General features: G+C 37.6%; 1 protein-coding gene across 5 annotated transcripts in view; it reads right to left on the minus strand.

The window, feature by feature from the left end:
• LOC129243502 (serine-rich adhesin for platelets) overlaps nucleotides 1-21,917 on the minus strand; it is a 131,612-nt gene that overhangs the window by 5,993 nt on the left and 103,702 nt on the right. For 4 of the 5 annotated variants that reach the window (XM_054880559.1, XM_054880560.1, XM_054880563.1 and 1 more), the window contains one exon: nucleotides 119-1,871. In XM_054880559.1, the coding sequence (XP_054736534.1) occupies nucleotides 119-1,871 (1,753 nt within the window). Of the gene's footprint in view, nucleotides 1-118; nucleotides 1,872-11,595; nucleotides 12,001-21,917 lie in introns of those variants that run through there. The other variant, XM_054880564.1, reaches the window with a different exon arrangement.

The raw sequence follows: 21,917 nt of genomic DNA on the forward strand, positions 1-21,917 counted from the left end.
GAACGAGCGAAAAAGGAGGTGTGAGAAAGAATATTGATAAATAACTATACAGTAGGAAAATTCTCATTTATTATCTAAAAAGTAAAAAATAGAAAAAATTCCTTATCAATTTACTTACTTCTGCGCCATGCCATACGGATCGATCTCTACTATCAGGTAACGGTATTGCTGTTCATTCGTCGAGGTCATCACAGTCTTTGGTGACAACACCAATCCAATGCAGTCTTCCTGACACTTTCTTTCCAATTTGATCTGTCGAAATCGTCGTCTGATGGTCTCTGTCTCATAGTCGTAATTGTAACCACCCAATGAGACGGAGCCACTTGTCGTGCTGCATATGCTACTACTACGTAAGCCACCACAACCCCCCACCCCGCTCTCCGATGAGGTTAGTGAAATCAGCGAGTTCCTCTTCAGCGTACCCGATGCAATAGATTCCGTATCTCCACAGGAGATACCAAGATTATTGCCCAGCATTTGCGCGTTCGAGGTATTTCCAACGAAAATTACGCTGCCACATGAGCTTTCACCGCTTCCTGCGCTGCCGCTATTAGCACTTACGCCACCCACACCTACTCCGCCACTACCGCCGCCCCCTCCGTCACTGTCGTATCCCGACTCGTTCGAACTAAGACAACTACTTAATCTTTGGTAAAGTGGTTCCCAGTCCTTTGAAGAGAGGCTGTTGTTGCGCGACACTATCACCTCGCCACTGATACACGCCACGCCTGCGCTGGACGTCTGCTGCGGTGAGCAATTGCTGATTGCACTGTCGTCCGAGGAGTAGCGCTTGATTAGTGCGCCATTCCGATAAATCACCTTTTGGTGGTGATTTGGAGAAGTGCTTGCCAGCGATATTGAGTCAAGTGCGCCATCGACCAGCGGTGTTGCTTCACTGGGTAGCATCGGTGTCGAGTTTCGATGCTGTGCTACTGGTGAATGCTGCTGACCCACCTGTAGGTACTGTGACGCCGGATGTGGCATTTCTTGCAAACCACCAGCATCAATTGTATGTAAACTACATAGAGACGGTTGCTTCATTACCGAGCCGCCATTTTCTTCTGGTAATACCGAGAGACGTGAGCGTAGAAAAGCATATGGAAAGGCGCCGCGCCGATTTGTCGATTCTTGACCAGCAACAACTGCCTGGGCCGTTGCCGCATTTTGTGTTTGTGCACCAATTGGCATTGCATCGCCGCCATTCGGTGAAGTACTCGTGCTTACTTTGGCAATATCATCGCAACTACTCGACTTAAGATTTGATACAGCGATTGTGGTGCCCTTCTGTAACTTGCCTTGACGGCTGTTGGCCAAGTTCAGACCCTCCGTAGGATCGTCACACTTTATGTACGATGAGCTGGTCAGCTGACTAGTAGAGCTGCTGCGGTACAGATTACTGCTGGTGGAACCGCTCGGTTCGGCTGCTTTAATCAGATTGTGTGACTTGTGGTTGAGCATACCGGTGGAGCCAATGCGATGGAAGAAGTTCTTGATCGCTTTTTGTGAGCGCTGTTGCGCATTCGGCTGTGTTGGCGTCGATTGTTGAGTGCCGCTGGCATTCATATCCTTAGATTTTTCCTGCCTTTGATGACTTTTATCATTTGGCTGCTGCTGTTTCTGTTGTAGGCTTTGCAGTTGCTCGTTCTGCTGTTGGTTCTTTTGCTGTTGTTTTATCGTCTCGATAGGACCCGATTTGCATTTCTTCAGCGTATGCGTCTGGTAGTTGTCCTTGGCGTTATCATTGTTATTGTTGTTGTGCGTGGATGTATGAAAAAGCGAACGTAGATCGGTATGTGACTTGTGTGTGTTAGTGGTGTCGCTACGTTTCAGTATATCCAACTTGCGGCTCATACGCTTGCCCCAGGTGAAGACTGAAAAAAGTAAAAAGAGAGAATAATTAATGATATGGAGAACATAGAACATAGCTAAGTTAAGGTTAAGATACGCTAAATTTAAAGGAGGCTATATGAGGCATAACCGTAACTTCGACATGGCTCAAGAGGCGGAGTATTTAATGTAATTGTTCAATTTGGGACATGCCTCATCTCCGCGCTGAATTTGGAGCCAGAAATACGATTTTTTTAGAGTTCCCACCAATAAGCACTTCAAGAATCAACTTAATCGTATATACCTTCTGTGCAAAAAGTATCCGGAATATGTCAATAAAATTAAAAAAATTCCAAGTGTTTTGCACACTGTCGTAAATTTTTTTAAAATTTATTTGTCAGCTTCACTATAATTAGAAGTAAACGGAAAAAAGGTTGAAAAAATCGAATAAGTTTGATACTTATTCAGAGTTGAAAACTTTTCTATAGACGTTTTTAAAGTGAAATATCTTCGGTTCCTTTTAATATCTTTATAATTTTGTAGACTTTTGTGAAAAATAAGCTTTTAAAAATATATATATTTTTGATTAAAAATTATTAGGAAAACAATTTTTGTTTTTTATAATATGATTTTTGATAAACACCCCCTCAGATTTCTTTCCCATTAGTGGCTGAGATTACGCTCAGTAATCAGTAAGCTCCATAAATTTTCGAGTTATATTCAAACACGTACAGCGCATTTTCGATAATACCGTAAAATCGCTTATTCAAAGAACTAAGGCAATACATATGTCTAAATATTTCTATTTTGAATTTTTTCATTAGAAACGCGTTCGATCGAGGGTATTTTCAATAATCTCGAGAGAAGCCACATTTCAAATGCTTCCAGTCTGTTCATGTCTTCATGGTCCATGTTTTCATGCCATATAGCAGAACTGACCATTTATTTAGTTTTAGTTGCTGATTGAAGTCGCTACATTGTAGGACTTTGTCATAAATATTTAAGAAAGACAGGTCTTGCCATTTGAATGCGACATCTTATTTCTGTTCAGACATCCCAATTTTCGTTGAGTAGGCAATCAAGGCATTGAAATTTGCTTACTCTTTCTACAGGAGCATTGTTGATTGTTAATTAAGTATTATTGTATGCATTTCAATATAAGTATTATATAAATATTTTTTCTCAAATCTCGCACCCCATTAGCTGCAACCATTCAAAGTTGGCGCAAGTGACCCATATTGCTGACCTATTTTAGCATTCCGCTAATCATATATTATTTAAACGAGTCAGTAGTCATATATCCTTCTACTATTTACTAACGCAATTCTGATTTCGTCTCTCACCACTGCACCACGCGTTATTCTAATTTTATCATCGCCTACCAATCTAAGTTTCTGCGACTGCACAAACGATTAGCCGCTGGTTAAATATTGAACAGCTTCTGCAAGTGCGCCTCCATTGGCCTCGAAGGAAATGAGGCGCAGGAAGTACAAAAATACAAAAAAAAAAAAGAAACATAGAAACACAAGCCCCTATAAATAACTATAATTTGAATATTCTAATCTGCTAGCGCCTGCGGTATAACATCGCTTGATTTGCGTGCATACGATTGCAACTAAGTGTGTATGTGTTTGTATTGGTGAGCTTACTTTGTTTGAATGTTCGCAGCTGATCGCGTGGGCTGTGCTGGGACCATCAATTATGTTGCAACCGTCATTGGCCAACAGGCAGCGCGACGAACATAAAAATTGACGGTTGCAAATGAAACAATGAGTGGTATTCAATAGGAAGAAGAGGAAGGAAATGTAGCTGTTATTCTTGCTTAAAAATAACTGATCAAAAGTGGTCCACAGTAGAGGCAAACATGGAAAGTATGCAACTAGAAAGGGGACTTCTCTAACTGCTTGTGGATATATATAAGTATGAATGTATGTATGATTGGCTGCCTGCCTGAGAGCACCCACTTCGTTGAGTTTAGTATCAGCGCCTTGAGGTTATGATAGAAGAAACTATGTAGACTAGCGGAATTCGGATCAAATCAAGTTATGCCAAAGCGCAGAACGTGGTAGGAAGCAGAGTTGTGTGACGCGTGTTGTGTTGCTGCCGCACTGTGGGCGAGAGTGTTGAAAAATCTGGAAGGTCGTAAATATCGGTCGAAGTTCTCAACATTTCTTCGTTTTTGTTTTGTTTTTTGATGATGAAATGAAAGTAATTATAATTCGTATGCAAATATTTCCAAATAGTTTTTCTGATTTTTCCTGAATTCATGCGCGATGCAGTAAGTGTGTCGGCCCGGATTGACCATTTCCATGATTTTATAACTGGTTGATAATAGTAACTAATGAAAGTGCAGGGCCTGATTGGCACGTGAAACGACATTTTGATATGCATTTTTCCTAGAATCTTTGAGATTGTCTCTTGCCATGATTCGATGCAGTCTTTAAAAAACTTGGACTTATCGAGGAATCTATGCATGTAATTATGCTAGTAGGAGATCACCTTCAGATTTTATTCAAAGCAAAACAGCCTAATATTCAGTGTCTGTATATTTTGTGTCGTTTCTTGCCTGGACTGATATTTAAAGGTTTCTTAAGGTTTTCAAAAGGACTTTCATAATTTTTAATTTTTGTACTTTTTCATTTGTTTTTACATATAATTCGCGCTCACATCCTTTTTTGTTTGTTTGGCCAGACTCTTCCTCCAATTTGAGGTGTGATTATTTAAGCTTTTCTACAAATGAAGATACAAATACAAAATTTATGCCGCCTTCGAACGGCAGCTGGTTTTTTATGAAGAGCTTTTTCATGGCAGAAATACGTTTGAGATTTGAAAATATCAGCAGGGCAGCGGCCGCTACTAGAAACAACTGTTTCTATAATTTGGTCTTTCATGCACAGAATTTCAAGCCCGGGCACTACCGAATGATAGTAGCGCACCAACCCATTCAGCTCCGGCAGTCACCAATTTTTTATTTTTTTATTCTCTGATAATATATACTTTTAGATGACAGACGGAGCAGCTTTCATTTAGTATTGTGTGCATCCAAGTTTGTCGTAAATGCCCTCTTCGCCGGTTGCCTTGTGGGTTGTACTGTAAACCATTTTGGATAATATGTGCAATCCAGCTCCATTTTCGTCTTTTCATTTTAAAATTGATTAGGCGGCTTTCAGTGAGAGAATGAAAATCAGCTTTGAAGACTGTTCTTGGCCAAAAAATACTGCATATAATCCTAAAGCATTTGTTGATAAACGATTGAAGGCGTCCGCTTATGTACTCAGAGATGAGCCGTAATACCTTTTTACATTTGGATCTGCTTTAGTTGCAGTAAAATTTATAAGTTTAGAGCGTACAAGCATATCTTCCACTTCTTTCAACACTTTTCTTCTATGTATGTTTGTCCCACAGTCTGTCACTGAAACTTAAACCATACGGCAAAGTGGCTTGCAAAGTTATAAATAAAAAATAAAAACAAAACTTTAAAATGTTGCCAGAAAAAATGCAAAGCAATCAAATGCCGTTTGCAGTTTGCCGTTCAAACAAAATTGTCGATTATGTTGCATGCGCCTGTGCCGCAACCATTGCCTTGAGACGCAGCTGCCAGCAGCGATAATCGAGAATCAAACGTGTGGCGATCTGCCACTTTGCTTTCTTACCATTTTTTGCTTCCACTTAACAAATTGTTGTTTTAGTTAACAATGTTCTACATTCTGATGAGGCAAGTTATTGATAGACGAGACGTACAGCACACTCCAACTCACACTTCGGAATCAAGCGCTTAGCCGCCTGAAGGCTTCAAAAATATTGGCTAAGTAGAAGCCGCAATAATGTAGTGGAGCGCAACAGTCATGGCAATGGCGAAGGCGCTTTCGCCTGTGATGTTTGGTGACGGTTGGCGGCGACTGGCGATAACTTCGTCCTGCCACCCTCATTTTGCCGTTAAGCGGCCAACCGCCATCCTCGCGTTTGCACATTCCTGTGCAGTCAGAAGATTTTTTACGTTATTTCTTGCTCTTCGTTGGGACTGAAGCTATTTGTTGCTGGTCATACATTTACATATGTACACACGTACATACGTACATATATGTGCATATGTATATGTCGATATTTATGTAAAAAATATTCACTACAAACTAATACTCGCATGCACACTCGTCTGCCGCCATACCGCAACGTATCCTTTGCGGTTACACGGGCGGCTTCTTACAAACTGCGAAAGTGCCTCGCATTCTCATTCATCGCTTGTCCGATGCTTAGCTTTGCCCGGCTGTAAAGCAATCCGCACTGCACCCTACCGCACCGCTTTTGACCGCATGCGCAGCACGTGTTCGCTTTGATTACTTTTGCCATTGGCGCGCATTTAGCATTAGTTGGTTATCATTATTATTATTATTGTTGTGTTACCGTTGCTGTTGCTGTTGTTGTTTATATTGTTACTATTGCAGCGTCGATCGTGTGGTGCAATGGTGTCATCGTCGGAATTGTCTGTTGGCTTCTAATTTAATATTGATTGCTGTTGATGGCAATGGCGGTGCGGTGTGGTTTGGTGTTGTTTTTTAGTTTAAGTTGAATATTTTTGTTGCTGTCATTGTTGTTGTGCTTTGCGGTGTTGCCGTTATTTGCTTTTATTTTTGCCATTGGCGTCAATATGGTGTTGCATTCCAACTACTCAATTCACCAAACCAATCGTTGAAGTGGAAGTGTAATTGCAGAAATTATATTGGAAATTTTCTAAGTGGTTGTTGCTGTTCTTAGTACATATGTAGTTGTTTTTCGTTTCGTTGTTTGCTGCTCTACAATGTATCGTTATTCTTTTAGACAAGGAATTTACTTCAGTTGATGGCGTTAAAGCGTGAAAAATTGCCATTTCACTCTGAGACTTTTAATAATTGGTGCTACGGTGATCACTCACTAATTTTGGACGGGATAAAGTATATATGTAAATATATGTAAATACGTAACTATATGTATTGCTTTTTATGTATTTGCACTCGTGTATTACCTAAATTACCAGGTGCTAACTCAGCTCCTTATATTTTCCCGGCTGTTTGGTTTGATTCCAGGGATCGGTTGGGTAATTATGCTTCTATCAGAAATTTTCAACTTTTAGTGTGTCATAGATAATGTCATATTGTTGTTCTTCGGCAGTTCACTTCTCGTGTATTCGCACACCAATTACGACAAACTCCTTCAGACGGCAAAGAAGGAAAATGACTAATGGATGCCTTGATTTTTTACTATATCACCAATACAATTTCAGTTTTTTCGGAAACAAACCCCTGCTACGTCAGCAAATCAGTTGATTCCCATAAGTTCGCTGAGAGCCGTTTACCGGTCCGATATTAGTCACATTTCTGCGTTCTGTACATCGTGATGCAATCCAACATCAAAAACTGACCAAGTGCTTTACAAGGAAACGGTTCAGCATAGAAGTTAACTAGAATGTTTCTGAGCATCTGACTTGATTCATTCGATTTCTTTTTAATCTGACGTTACAGGAAATACTTTGAGTTAGAGAACTGAAGCACTTAGATGCCTCTTTAGTCTATATCTAATGGCGTACAATTGCTGACATACTGCTGATATCTTCGGTGGAGAGAATTTATATCTCAGATCAGAGATGGATCAGTAATCGATCATCCTTGACTGATATCAACTTCGTCGACTCAGCAATGCGGGCATTTTTAGTTTTTTCTGCGTACTTAGAGCATGAAGAAAAAGCGAATGGGTCTGCTTGTGAAGGAGTCCAAGAAGAAGTATTTTCTGTTATGAAATAAACATCCAGCGCATTCACGTGCTAGCTCTGACGCCACCCTCGGCATATATAAAAATCGGTGTATGCGAGGCAAGTGTTCAGTTGTATAAAGCCGTTTTTTTAGTTTTTCAGTAGTGTTCAACAGTTTTTTGAAAACTTCAATATTTTACTTAGAACACAGACTGCAAAAAAATAGTACAAGTCCTTAGATATATTTCATATGGATGCGAGTATTATACGAGGTGGCACAAAATTAATCATCCTATAGACGGCCGCCGTAGCCGAATGTGTGGTGCGTTACTACCATTCGGAATACGTTCTGTTCGAATCTCGGTGAAGCACCAAAATTAAGAAAAACATTTTTCTAATAACGGTCGCCCCTCGGCAGGCCATGGCGAACTTCCGAGTGTATTTCTGCCATGAAAAAGCTCCTCATAAAAATATTTGCCGTTCGGAGTCGGCTTAAACTGTAGGTCCCTCCATTTGAGGAACAACATCTAGACGCACGCCGCAAATAGGAGGAGAAGGCCGGGCAAACATATATATGATAATTTTTACGACTCTAGTTCCATCATACAAGGCCATATCGTACATAAAGAAATAAAAATAGTTGTAAAATCCAAAACAAACAACAAAACAAATCAGGGATCATTGAGAAGTTAAAATATACATACTATACACCTTCTAATCAAAAACCTGTTTAGTCTCCGGCGAAAGTTTTCGAAAAATCCGTTTGTTGAAACCAGAACTGCCTCATACGCTTTCGACGAATAATTGGTATCACAAAAGTGGTTATCATATCGCGATAACGCTCCTGATTGACGGTAACAGTTTGACCATCTTCATTTTCGAAGAAAAACGGCCCAATAATCGTTTTCGCACTAACGCCGCACCAAACAGTGACTTTTTCGTCGTAAAGAGGTACCTCTTGAATTTCGTGAGGATTTTCAGTGATACGGCAATTTTGCTTCTTTACCGTCCCATTCAATAAGAAATGAGCCTCATCGGACATGATGATTTTGTTCTTCTTCTTCTTTTGACTTCTTTCGTTGAATGTAAATTTCAACAATGTGGGAGCGCTCGCGTGGCGTGTACTTTCCCATGTCTGCTTGGATTGACGCTTCCAACGGCGGTATGTCATTAAGCGATCTGACGTCTCTGTCAAAAGATACAGGGTTGCCAGATGGGTCCGTCGAATATGGGCAACCCTGTATATATATATATATTGTATTTTTGAATACATTTTTTACAAAATAAAAACAAAATTATCTGTGTTGAGTGATGGAAATCTTTATTTTGACCTTTGCTCACTCCATTGTTTGTATCTTTGTTTACTCCAGCTGTCTAGTTAAGAAATGTGGAATAGGATTGACGTACGACGCCATTTGCAAAAATTATAAATCTTCTGATAGGGTGAATAATATTGCTGAGTGAAATGTTTATTTAATTTAATTCTAATAACTTCTGAAATAAATTATAAAAAATACAAAAATTTAAAGATTCTCTTAATCGCCTTTACATGCAAAATATTTACATGAGCCACTGTATCTATGTATAAAATGTGCGCACAGTTTCAATAAAATATGAGTATTTCCCCTTTTTTCTTTTTATAAGCTATCATGAAAGTTGGCAAGAAAAACGTAGCTCCTTTGAAGTAATTTGAGTTCGGTCATGGATTCATTATAATAAATTATTAAATAACTCATATTCACTTAAGTTTAACACCCGTTTTATGTGTTGCAGCTATAACTCGTTAACTATAATATTTATTTGTGCTTCGCACATATTTATGAGATAAGCCCACACACACTCCTACACACAGCCAAGCAAATGATAACGAATGACGGCATGCTAAGAATTAAATGTTTTTAGAGTCAAGGATTAGCGCACTAAATGTGACCAGTAAAACACTCGAAATATTTCGATGCAATAAAACACTAAAAGGCATGCGCTTAGCAGTCAGCAGTCAGGAGCGGCATATGCGCAAGCGCTGCCAACATATCACATTTCAACTTTCCTAAGGCATTCAAGCGGATAAAAATTTCGAATGAATTGTTGTTGCAGCGAGAAATGAAAAGTCGCCCGTTGAAAAATCAAGTAAAAATTCTCCAAACCACAGGCGTGACTGGTCAATGCACCAGCGCGATGTAAACGCTGTGAGTGGTCTATGCGTTGGAATATTCACACTTACATACTCATATACATACATACATACACGCAGTAGATAGTTACTACTTTTATCTATACATATTTTATTCTAGGATATATAAAGGAAGCAAATGCAATAGCATGTGAAGGGTGGGGAAAGTGGAGAGAGCTAAAGTAGTGAAAATAATAATTTGCGCTTTGACAAAAAGTGGGCTTGACACGCGACACATTGGATCGTAATTTTCCAATTTCAATTGCTTTAGTCCGAATTTAATATGCTAGTGGGCGTTGGACACACTTGGAACAGTTAGACATGAATGCAATCAGCTGTAAATACATATACACACATAACATACGTATACGAGGGTACATAAGTATATACCTTGCAGTGAAAATACAAACTACTCAGCAAGCATTCTAGTTTATAAACTGGTATTTAATTGATACTAGTACGAGAGTGACTAGAATTGTACTAGTTGCAAAATGGTGCAATTGGAGGTGTATACAAAACATATATTATTTTACTGCTAAAAATATGGCTATTTCAAACGCTGTAAATGCGGTTTGCAAAAATTCAAATGTTGATGGAGCCAATCACCTGCTTTTTGGTCTATTAAAAACTAGTTCATTAACTGGTATAATTCTGATGCAGAGGTAGTTCAGAACTAGTAGATTTGACTGCAGGGTTCTTTTAACAGCGACTAGTACAGCAGTACGACAAAACACATTTCATAGGTAGTTAGCTGCAGAGAGGAAAACCAACTGTTTCTATGTATGGGGAAACGTATGCTACGGGCATTTCTTGACACTTATTGATATAAAAAAATGCAATTTGCAGAAGACAACCTTTCGTTGGAGATCGCAGTAATTACACAAATTTGGCCATTTGCCATTTGCCATTTGGATGAAATGAATTATGAAATTGTTAAGCCCATAGGGAAATTCTCAAGATTTCTGACTAAAAGCAACTCGTTGCAAAATTATATACACACCACTATTTTTTATACAACTTTAGTTCATACTACAACAAAAACCAGGTAGTGCAAAGTTTCAACGTTTTTCAAATTTTCTTTAAACTTTCAACTTTTTAACCTGAATGTTTAGAATTTTTCTACGTATGTAGTTTTATTGCTTATTGAATTTTAGTGCAAGTGCAAGTTCCAAGGGGCTACGAAATACCGTTGATTTTTCCCCATTTTTTTAATTGCCGGAGCTAGGGTTTTCTTCCATTTAAAAAAATTGGAGCACTTCACTTCAGCAAATACAAATGGTCTTAGAGTGCAAGTATATAAACCATTTGCAAGTTTCAAGTGATTACAAGCTTTCATTGGTTTTAGAAATTTTTTTTTCGCTGCATGTCACGCTTTTTCTTTTTCTTAGGTTGTTGGCAGACACTCTACGTTCAAAAAAAAAAAAAAACTATAAAAATAGTGCAACGATGGGCAATTCACATCACCGTGGCGGGAGCTGACAAAATTCCCTTTTTTGTGGATTTGCACAATTTCTAAGCGATTCCTCATGCTAAGCCACTTTGTTCTAAGTCACAACGTTCACACATCAAAGCTGTTAAGTAGCAATGCTCTACGATCGCCAAAAATAAAACGACACTAAATTCGAAATAGGCAGCCTTTATGAGGGCACCTTTCATGCATTTGCTTTGAGTTAAAATCATGTGAAAACCAGCCATCACTAACACTTTAAAAGAAAACTTAAATATTTCAAAACTATTTCACTAAATTCATTTTTATATCACTTTTATCTTACCATTTGTGGAACAACATCAAGACGCATGCCATAAATAGAGAGGGAGAGCTCGGCCAAACACCCAAAAAGGGTGTACATGCCAATTATTTATTTATATACCCTACCTTTATTAAAGATTTTTTCATTTCTTCGCTTAATTGTCAGAGATTTTGGCCTGCTATTTAGAAATTTTTCCACCTCTTCTGCTTCAAATTCTTCTATTTCCCGCTCAGTGTCCATTACAATATTCCTATTCAATTCACTTTTCGTCATCAAGGTTTCGAGAGTGGTGCTTTTTTGTGGTACTGCCTCCTGCCAAGGCCGCTTGCCAACTTTGGCTTTCGACCTCAAACAGGGTGCAAAGTACTTTAATTTCAAACGCATTTCAGTTTCACGATTGGTTGCATTAAATGCTTAAGATTTTTTAGTATTTTTATAGCGTTTTTATATAAAGTTTGAAAATTGAGTTGAGGCATATCCAACATATTGTGTGTCCTTGTTTTGCTTTTCACTGGCTAGGTCTGCACTGTTCAAACGGACCCGTACGACTGGCGCGTCGCACCAAACCAAAGTGCAAAACAGCCAATGGGGCGGCAGGTGTTGGATTTTGAATTTGATTTAAAAACTATGCAAAAGTTAACTTTAATGCAAAGAAATAAGAAAAATTAACCTTAGCAAGCAAACTGGTTCGCTGGTTGATAAATGTTGCACGCGTGCATTGTATGCAAAATTTATTTGGCATACTCTTAAGTAAATAGCTACATATGCAAGTGTGTTTGTATTTGTGTAAAAAATTTACTACGCTGACAACAGGTATTTTATTTCAATTTAATTTGACTTAATTTCGATCATTCGTGGTTTTTAGTTTTGTGTGCGTATACGTACATACATACATACAAATACAAGCACATGTGCAAGTTAAGTGCTTTTCGTGCAGTTTTTTTTAATCTAAAGCTCTCTCAGTATTGAAATATTTGTATGCACAACGACCACCACAGGCGCCGAATAGGCTTGCACTCTAAATCTGATAGTGGCTTCAATGCACACTTTTTGAATGCAAAAAGCCATAAAAGTCGTCCTTATCGTCCGCTTATCTATCCTGAAAAAGTGGTTCGTAAAGAGCAATTGTCGTGCGTCGGTGGCAGAAGCACCCTTGGAATCCCATGGCTTGCATATAGAGCGTGTGAAACGCTAGTAGGGGGGAAAATATACGAGCTTAGTGAGTCTTAATTTTCTTTTTTTTTTAGCAAATTAGGAGCTTATGATCGTCTTAAGGGTCTTAAATCAATTTATTTTGAGGTTTTCGGCATGTTTTTAAGGCCAGTGACAACCACTTAGATTAGCACCCCCATATGCCGCAACTCAAGGAGATTATCACACCAAATTCAGAGATGATCCCGGAACGCTTTGTCAGCACACGAAGTACCTAACAAAACCACCTATACAAATCTGATGAGAAATGTAGTGTATAGAGCAGATAAATGAAAATTATGTTTATTTTATTACTTTTTTATGCGCCACCAAAAGCCAGGTTTGTTATTTCCATTTTTGATATTTGCTTTGTTTCCGCCTTCGAAATTTGCATTTACTTTGGCTTTTGTATTATTTAATTTTAACACTACTGTTTCTTCCATTTTTCTGTATTAAATGCCAGTGAAGAAACATTTAATAATTTGCCTTCCTTTAATCCTTAATAGGAGAAGCAAGTACACAGAATTACAAGAAAGGGTTACGTAAAACAAAAAAATTGAAAGTTTCAAGCTTTACATAACATTCACTAAATTGATCAACGGTAATTTTGAACAATTTGAAAGTTACACTTTGTTACACTGGAATTAAATAAGTCATCAGAGAGCTGGCCGACGACTTGAACATTGCTTATGGATCCGTTCAAGGCATTGTTGTTAATGATTTGAGTTTGCGCCGTGTTGCTGCAAAGTTGATCTTAAAGAACCTTAATTTCATGCAAATATACAAAAACCGCGTCGATATCGCAAAAGAAATGATTTCCAAGGCTGAATCGGACCCAATGGATAACATTAATCAAACGCATCATTATTGGAGACAAAACGTAAGTTAATGAGTACGACACGCAATCCAGACATCCAGTGAGTGAGTGGAGAGCTCCGAACGAACACAGGCAAAAAAAAAACACTTCGTTTTCAGTCCAAAAATAAAGTGATGCTCACGGTTTTTATGGATTATAACAGTTTGTACACCACAAATTTTCGCCAGAAGGTCAGACAGTGCATAAGGACTATTATTTGGGCGTTATCAGATGTCTCATCGTTTACGTGAAGTAATTCACCAAAAAAGAAAGCAAGTAGTCTGATCAAATACTCATTTTTTATAGATATTTTTAGGAATTTTTTTTTAAGAATATAAAATGCGATCACCCCCAAAAGGGGTGTACGCGCCAATTATATATATATATTATATATATAATTTATTTGACAGAACATCTATGACAGAAAATATATACGTTTTTTTATTATGTATGTATGCCCTGTTTTGTGTGTGATGTTTCTTTGTTTTGCAATTACTTTATTTTAGAACGCTTGAATACTTTTATTTGAGCACTCAAACTAGTGATTGGCCACAACTATCTAATTTATTTTGCTTCGTTATATATCAATACATAACAATGAAAATTCGCAAATCGTTTGCTTAAATTTAGCATACGAATTTGCTATTTATGTGCTTGCGTTAATGCAGAATTAAGTGGATTTTGATAGTTTACTGCGCAAATATTTGCCTTTCATGCCGATGTATGTTTGTGTGTATTTATTTAACAATCAAAACTTCAAAGTCGACACTAAACTGAAGACTTCAAAAAATATAATACAAAATTCATTCCCTAAATCAATGAAGCAAATATTTGCATAACCGAAGAATGATTAAAATTCTTAAGTCACGCTTTTCAGTTTATTGAATGGTGTTTGGTGTGAATTATTTTACGACTGATTTCAAAGAAATATACATAATTTAAAATTTATATCTCGTATACATAAGAAACACTTTAGTATTTTTTACTTTCATTTAGACATGCATTAAGTCCTAAGTAACACAGAGACTCGCTATAATATTTTTATATAAAAGAAAGAATGACTCTGTGTCTGCAGATTGCCCCAGTTGATTGGCAAGAAAATTAAGCCAATTTGAAGTTAATAAAAGCATATAGAATAAAGAAGGAGAAAAAGAGTGAAAAAGAACAAGTTGATTATATGAAAAATCCAATTTGAAAGAATAAAGATAGCAGAGTAAAAATAATCGTATTTTCTGCGAATGTGTGTTAACAGTTCAATGATTGAAGTAAATTACCGAGTGCTGAATTAGTGATGTAAATCTCGAAATTATTTATTTGTTAGTTATTGAAAACTATTCCGACGAATATTTTTATATCGAAAGTATTTAGGGTGCTTACCAACCAAATCTCAGTGATGATATTAATCATTGGATGCATAGTGGATGGAGGCTTTCCAAAGAAATAAATTGTAATTTATTTAACAAAATAAGCGAAATTTGCAGATAAGCAAGGAAAGCTTAAGTTTGTTTGAATGTTTCGTTACTAGCAAATACGAGGTACTTTTAAAAAGTAAGTAAACTTTCCAAATTTTCCGAGCAACATATATTCGATCGGGTTAAAATTATTGAAAATTATCGAACTTTAAGAACAGCATATCTCGTAATTTTTTATATGGAGATTCGCTCGTAATTTTCGACCCATTAGATGGTACATTAACCACCTGATCAAACGTAACACACAGTTATTTAAGAGACCTGTTTCACCAATCCTATAATTTCTTAAATGAAATTATACTTATTCTTCATATTCTCCAGAGGTATTCCACTCTTTGGGTGAGATTGCATTACATTACCCCTATGTAACATATTTCCCTGCTTGGTTGAAATCATTTGCGCTGCTCATAATTTGTGTATGCGCAAATTACACGCCAATTTTACATTTATGTATAGTTGTATCGAAATCAAAAACTTCCCTAAAGCCGGCTAAGTTACTTTATATGTATAAAGAGTTCGTTTTTTGGAGGAGAGAGTGTACACTCGGCAATCTCTAGCAAATGTCTTATTGTCTAAGTGCGAATCGACAAATACAAACACACGAGTACTGAAAAATATAATATTTTATTTTTATCAAGTGCTGGTCACACGGCAATAAAAACAAAATACTCTAGGTTAAAATAGTCAACTGGAATTGGTATGCACAAAATGTGCCATATAAACTTTACGCAGTCCATCGTAGAATGACCGCTTCATGGGGTTCCAAACAAATTCGTCCGCTTAAATCAACTGTATCACTGAAATCCAAGAACAAAATACATAGTAACTAACTATTCGAAAATGCCAACTTCTACGTGTTTTACCCATATTTGTGTGGAGAATAGGAAGTGAGTAGCACATACTCCATGGTCTTATTTGTCAAACCATCCAAATATTCTGTTTGGTTACCAAAGTTACCTAGAAAACGGTACTCCTCAATACCAGCAGCAGTTCTTAAAACGAACATTCAATCAATTACGGAAAGTTTTTGATTACTCTATTAATTTCAACTAACCTCACAACTTGAAATACTTGTACCGTCAAAGCTCCATACGAAAAGCCACCTTCTTTGAATGCCTTGAAAGCAGTTGTGTTTTTTAGTTCGGTCATCCACTTGAATATATTCAGAGTATTACGCTCCACGCACCGCTGTGCCTCTACATTGAGATATTTGTAGTTAGGATTAACAATTAGCCATGTGGAGTTTCCTGTGCTGAAGCCGGCATTCTTCGAAGAGTCCCATTGCATTGGAGAACGCTCTGGATCTCGGAATTCACAAGTGGCTGGGCATTCTCCATCGGTCATGCCGATCTCGTCGCCCTAAATTTTTGAAATTAGAACTTGCTTTCTTAATTGGCAGTTAGCACTTACGTAATAAGTAACAGATGTACCGGGCTATATCTGCACTAACATCGTCATCAAATCTGTCCTAGTTTCTCCTATGCGTGTAGCTGGACGACTTCTATCATGGTTGCCCACTACCCAATTGGCTACTTTATGTTTCGTCCACATTACATCCATCCAATATTCAGTCAAGTCTTGAACAATCTTTGCAGTGGCATTTCTATATAATTTCATAAAGCTAAAATTCAATAGCATTTGGGAACCGGCGTTCGTGCCGTTGGTAATGTAGCTGCTAATAACTCCAATGCTGGCATAGCTTTCTGGGACTTGTATCCTAAAGTGAAATACGATTGGATAATTTACTGTATGAGTTCTTCTCACATCAGATGTGCCTCTCCTAGTATCGCCGCCATGCTCTTCCTGGTATCCATCTAAGAACTTGCGCCATTCGTGTCAAAAAGCGGCGAAATTTTAGTGTAATTAGCTATATATGGGCTATGTATCGACCATCGGAGAATCAAAAATTGGTGAAAACCATGCAGCCGTCACCCCTATTTCGTTGAGATATTCCACACGGGATGTAATACCATTCAAGTCTCCTATACCATCACTATCACTATCCATGAAGGATCGAGGATAGATCTGATAGAGAGTGGCGGACTCCCACCAGTCGACTGTGGAGTTCGCAGAAGCGCTTAAAGCACATAAAAGTCCTAGCGAAAATAACGTTTAATGCTCTAACTTAAATTTATACCTCCAGAAATAATGAGGATAGAGTGTTAGACGTGCTGACGTGAATCGCCACCGCAACATTACATTCGTGGTAAACGAATACGTGCTAGAGTCGTATATGTAATACTTTTATATTTATTAGAGATATATATATAACGGAAAGCGGGAGTAGAATTCACGCGCTTGAACGTCTTTGTCACGTACCTATGAATATAATATATTCATAGGTACTAATACATGTAAGACCTGCGCGTGCATATACCTTTGTATCTAAACTATCTCCCTTTGATTGCTGAATCCGAACACATCGCGCAGATAGTATGCTGCCAATATAAGAGTACCAGAGGTCTATCGCCCTATGTGTATAACATTTCGACCGCCCTGTGATAGCCCAATTTTGCTTATATTCGTATTGAGGGGGGGGGGGGAAAAAAAACGATGATAGATTACAGAAATCTCCACAGTGTGATTCAGATGGCAACGAAGTAACATTAGGAGTGGCTGCGTTAGTTTTTTCTTATATCACCAACACAATCTGAATTTTGTCGTAAACAAATCGCTGTAACATCACCTGTTACGGCTGCAAAACAGCTGATTCCTTCAAATTCGCTGAGAGCCAAGTAATGGTTTGGTGTTCACACCTTTGCACTCTCTTCATGATGCAGTGAAGCAGTAACCAAAGCGAATTAGTTAAAGGTGGCGGCACTACACCAACAATAACATTTTGTAAGTTAGAATGTCATGACGAACGAAATTAGAGAAGAAAAAGAAAATGACATAGCCGACATGCAATTAGTTGGTGGAATTAGAAACGTTAATTTGGAAATTATTGATTTTTTCTAAGGTTAGAAATTCTCGGAAAATACTGTAAATATGTTTAAATGCCACCGAAATATTTGTTTAAAAAAGTCCTTGTTATGTTATGTTGCAGTCTAAGCGCATACATAGCTCGTGTCGCTTTTCTATCTTAGTACCGCTTAACATTTATACATCACTGCCCGCGTTGTCGAACGGTGTGGATACATACCTACATCGATTTCAAATATTATAAATCATTATCAGATTGGAGGTATTTTTTCCAATATGGGTTTTTTGACAGATCAAACTAAATACATATTTTTCTCAGTATTCATTGACATTTCATCATGGGAAAACCTACGCCTCGATAACGTTTACAAATTGTAAAATTGTGTTACGAAAAACAACGCTCTGTGAAAAGTGTTCATCGCGCGCTCAGGCCAACCTATGGTGTACAGTGATGAGGCCCATTTTTGGCTTAATGGCTACGTCAATAAGCAAAATTTCCGTATTTGGGCTGAAGAGCAACCGAAGTTATTCAAGAACAGCCATTACAACCGTTTGGTAACGCTATCGCGCTATGATAAACGACTTTTTGATGCCGGAAATTGAAGCTTATGATATCCATAATATTTGATGCCAACAAGAAGACGCTACTTGTCATACAGCTCGTGAAAGAATGGATTTACTTTGTCGTCGATTCGACTTGCAATTTATCTCTCGTCTCGGGTCTGTGGATTGGTCATCAAGATCGTGTAATATCACACCTTTGGACTTTTATTTGTGGGAATATATTAAGTCTAAACGCTTTGTGAATAAACCAACTTCGATTGAGGCATTGGAAGCCAACATTGCTAAAGTTATTCACGAGATACTGACCGAAGTCCTCCAGCGAGTCATTCAGAATTGGTGTTTACGGATGACCAAATTACTGCCAACATTTTAAAGGCATAAACTAAAAAAAAAAAAAAAAATATCACAAAAGTAATAAAGATTCCCCAATCAATTTAAAATTTCGTAGTTGTATTTTAACTTAAAATCTGATACTTTTATACTTTTAAATTGATCACCGTTTACCATATTTGTATTGGAAAGGAATATTAAATAATATTCTTCGCCCTCGTACGTGAGCGCAGTCAGAAATTATATACTTATATATTCTTACAAATAAACTTCACGTAAAAATATAGAATTTTTTTATGCTATTTTTCCAATTCATACAAAATATCATTGTAGTAGTAATTGCTCTTAAATGTAAATATGTGCAAAAATGCTGTTTTTGGTAGATGTTTGGGAATGTTTAAGATTGCAAACATCCGTCCCACGCACAGTGCGGCCGATTCGAAAAAAGCTGGCCAAAAGTCGAAAAAAAAAGTTTCTAGATAGAGTTTTTTTGTCTTTGGGTTGGCTACAGTAATGCCTTGAGTAGTGAAAACCGTTCATAGCAACGTTCTGTACCCTAAGTATCCTCTGTATTTTCAGTCGCAACGTGGCCTTCGTTTGGGCATCGTATTACTGTCGATGAATAGTGAAAGGTGTACACATTTGAAAGATTTTGTAATGGAGTAAATTGAACAAAACCAAATGGAATCATCTTCGGAAGGTTAGTAAAATACGAGAAATCTTTAGTACATATCAATACCTCGACACAAAATTTTTAGCTGCAGAATACGTAGATACATTTTTTGCAATTTTTTTTATAAAATTTGAGTTTTCAAACTGTATAGTAATGCAACGCCGTCATATGCTGCTTTGAAACCTATTAAAGGTTACTCAAAAAAGTAATGGTTACTGAATAAAACAAGATTCAGCTGCTACCACTTGCTACCTTGAGACCCCGAAAACATATAAATTAACATGCATCTTGATTATGTTCTAGAATATACGCTATTTCACGTGAGGGGGTGGATTTTCAAAATTTTAAGATCAAATTCGTAATCAGCGACCCCGACAACCCCCGAGTAAGAAATTTTGAATCAATTATTGTACTTAATTTTTTGAGTTTTGGCCAGCTTTTCGGGAATCGGCCGCACTGTGCCTCGTGATTTCGAATAATTATAGCATGAAATGGAAAATTATATTCTGTCGAAAACTTCAATTCAACCAACATTCGTGTATTATTGATAAGTAGTGCAGAACTGCTGGCGGGAGAAACCTTTCAGTATTCAAATTAAATACACGAGTAGAGTAGTAGTCATTTGTGCTAAGTAAATCATTTATTTTATTAAGGTAGTCTTTAACGTTCGAGGTTGAGTATATCTTTGCAGCTTTTAATTCATCTATTGAACAGAATATTTTTTTCTAACAGCAGCCAAAAAGCAATTGGTGTAATCTAAGTGAATTTTTGTTGTAAAAAAGGTTCTCAAAAAATTATCTGTTCTTCGTCGGCGACTGTTACTTTGTGAGACAACATCAGGAAACACGCTGCGAGTGGTATGTTCTCATAAACCTAATTCATGCAAAGGTTTTATGCCATTATTGTTATTAAGAGTTCCAGCATCAGCAATGAAAGTATGCACATGACGGCTTATGATGCCGTCGGCTGGGGTTACAATTGCCTCTGTCTCCTAAAAGCAACTTGTGCAATGTTTAAGGATTAATTAGATTCTTTATATTGCTGGAGCTGTGTTCTTCAGGTTCCTTAGAAAAGTGGCAAAAGTGTTGGAAGAAATTTGCTTACTGAGATGAGAACGGAAGAGAAACCCTTCTAAAAAGCGTATCTGACAATAATTTTCAGGTGTTTAGTCTATCTTGCTACCGGAAGCTTATGTCTTCATAGTCCTCCTGAGTCCAAATGACCAGCCCATTATAACCATATTGCGAGCTCCCAAAGTTATTAGAAACAATGAAACGTTCATTAGCAAGCATAGAAGCAATCATATATTTTAATTTTTAACACATTGACTGCCAAGCGGATTTTTCGAAAACTTTCGCCGGAGACTAAGCAGGGTTTTGATTAGAAAGTGGTGTAAAAGTTTAATAGTATCGTATATATTAACTTCTCAATGATCCCTGACCCGTTTTGTTGTTTATTTTGGATTTTACAACTATTTTTATTTCTTGATGTACGATATGGCCTTGTATGATGGAACTAGAGTCGTAAAAATTATCATATATATGTTTGACCGGCCTTCTCCTCCTATTTGCGGCGTGCGTGTAGATGTTGTTCCTCAAATGGAGGGACCTACAGTTTCAAGCCGACTCCGAACGGCAGATATTTTTTATGAGGAGCTTTTTTATGGCAGAAATACACTCGGAAGTTTGCCATATCCTGCCAAGGGGCGATCGCTATTAGAAAAAATCTTTCTTCATTTTGGTCTTTCACCGAAATTCGAACCAACGTTCTCTCTGAATTCCGAATGGTACTCACGCACTAACCCATTCGGCTACGGCGGCCGTCATCGAAAATTGTAGCAAATATCAGGGCACTCTAAAAACATAAAAAATTGTCTACAGTGTCACAGGGGATAATTTTGAAACAATCCCTGTTATAGGCCCAACATTTGTAGGTGCCGTATATACTTCTGCTCAAATATGAACGAGACGGTATCAATAAAACGGTCCGGATGACATATGGCAAAAATAGATTTTTTGTTTTTTGGTAGGACTGTTATAAGCTTACATGGCAAATTTCAGCGTGATATGTCACATAGTTTGCTTTCTGTGCTACTGTAAACAAGTCAAGCTCGAGTGTGTTCTTCGAATTCTCTTTTATGACTTCAATTGTCTCAAAATGTTTTCCACGGAGCGGCAACTTGAGCTTGGGAAACAGGAAAAAGTAACATGGAGCCATATCAACCGAATACGGTGCTTGCGGAACGATATTAATATTATTTTTGTTTAAATAATCACGAACAAGACGTGATGTGTGAGCTGGTGCATTATCGTGATGCAAGAACCATGACTTGTTGTCCCACAATTCCTTCCTTTTAAGACGAATGTTCTCGCGCAAACGCTTTAAAACGTCTAAATAATATTCAACGTTAACCGATCGGCCTTGCGGAAGGAACTCCGA

This window comes from Anastrepha obliqua, chromosome 4 (genome assembly GCF_027943255.1).
Source record: "Anastrepha obliqua isolate idAnaObli1 chromosome 4, idAnaObli1_1.0, whole genome shotgun sequence".
NCBI lineage: Eukaryota > Metazoa > Arthropoda > Insecta > Diptera > Tephritidae > Anastrepha > Anastrepha obliqua.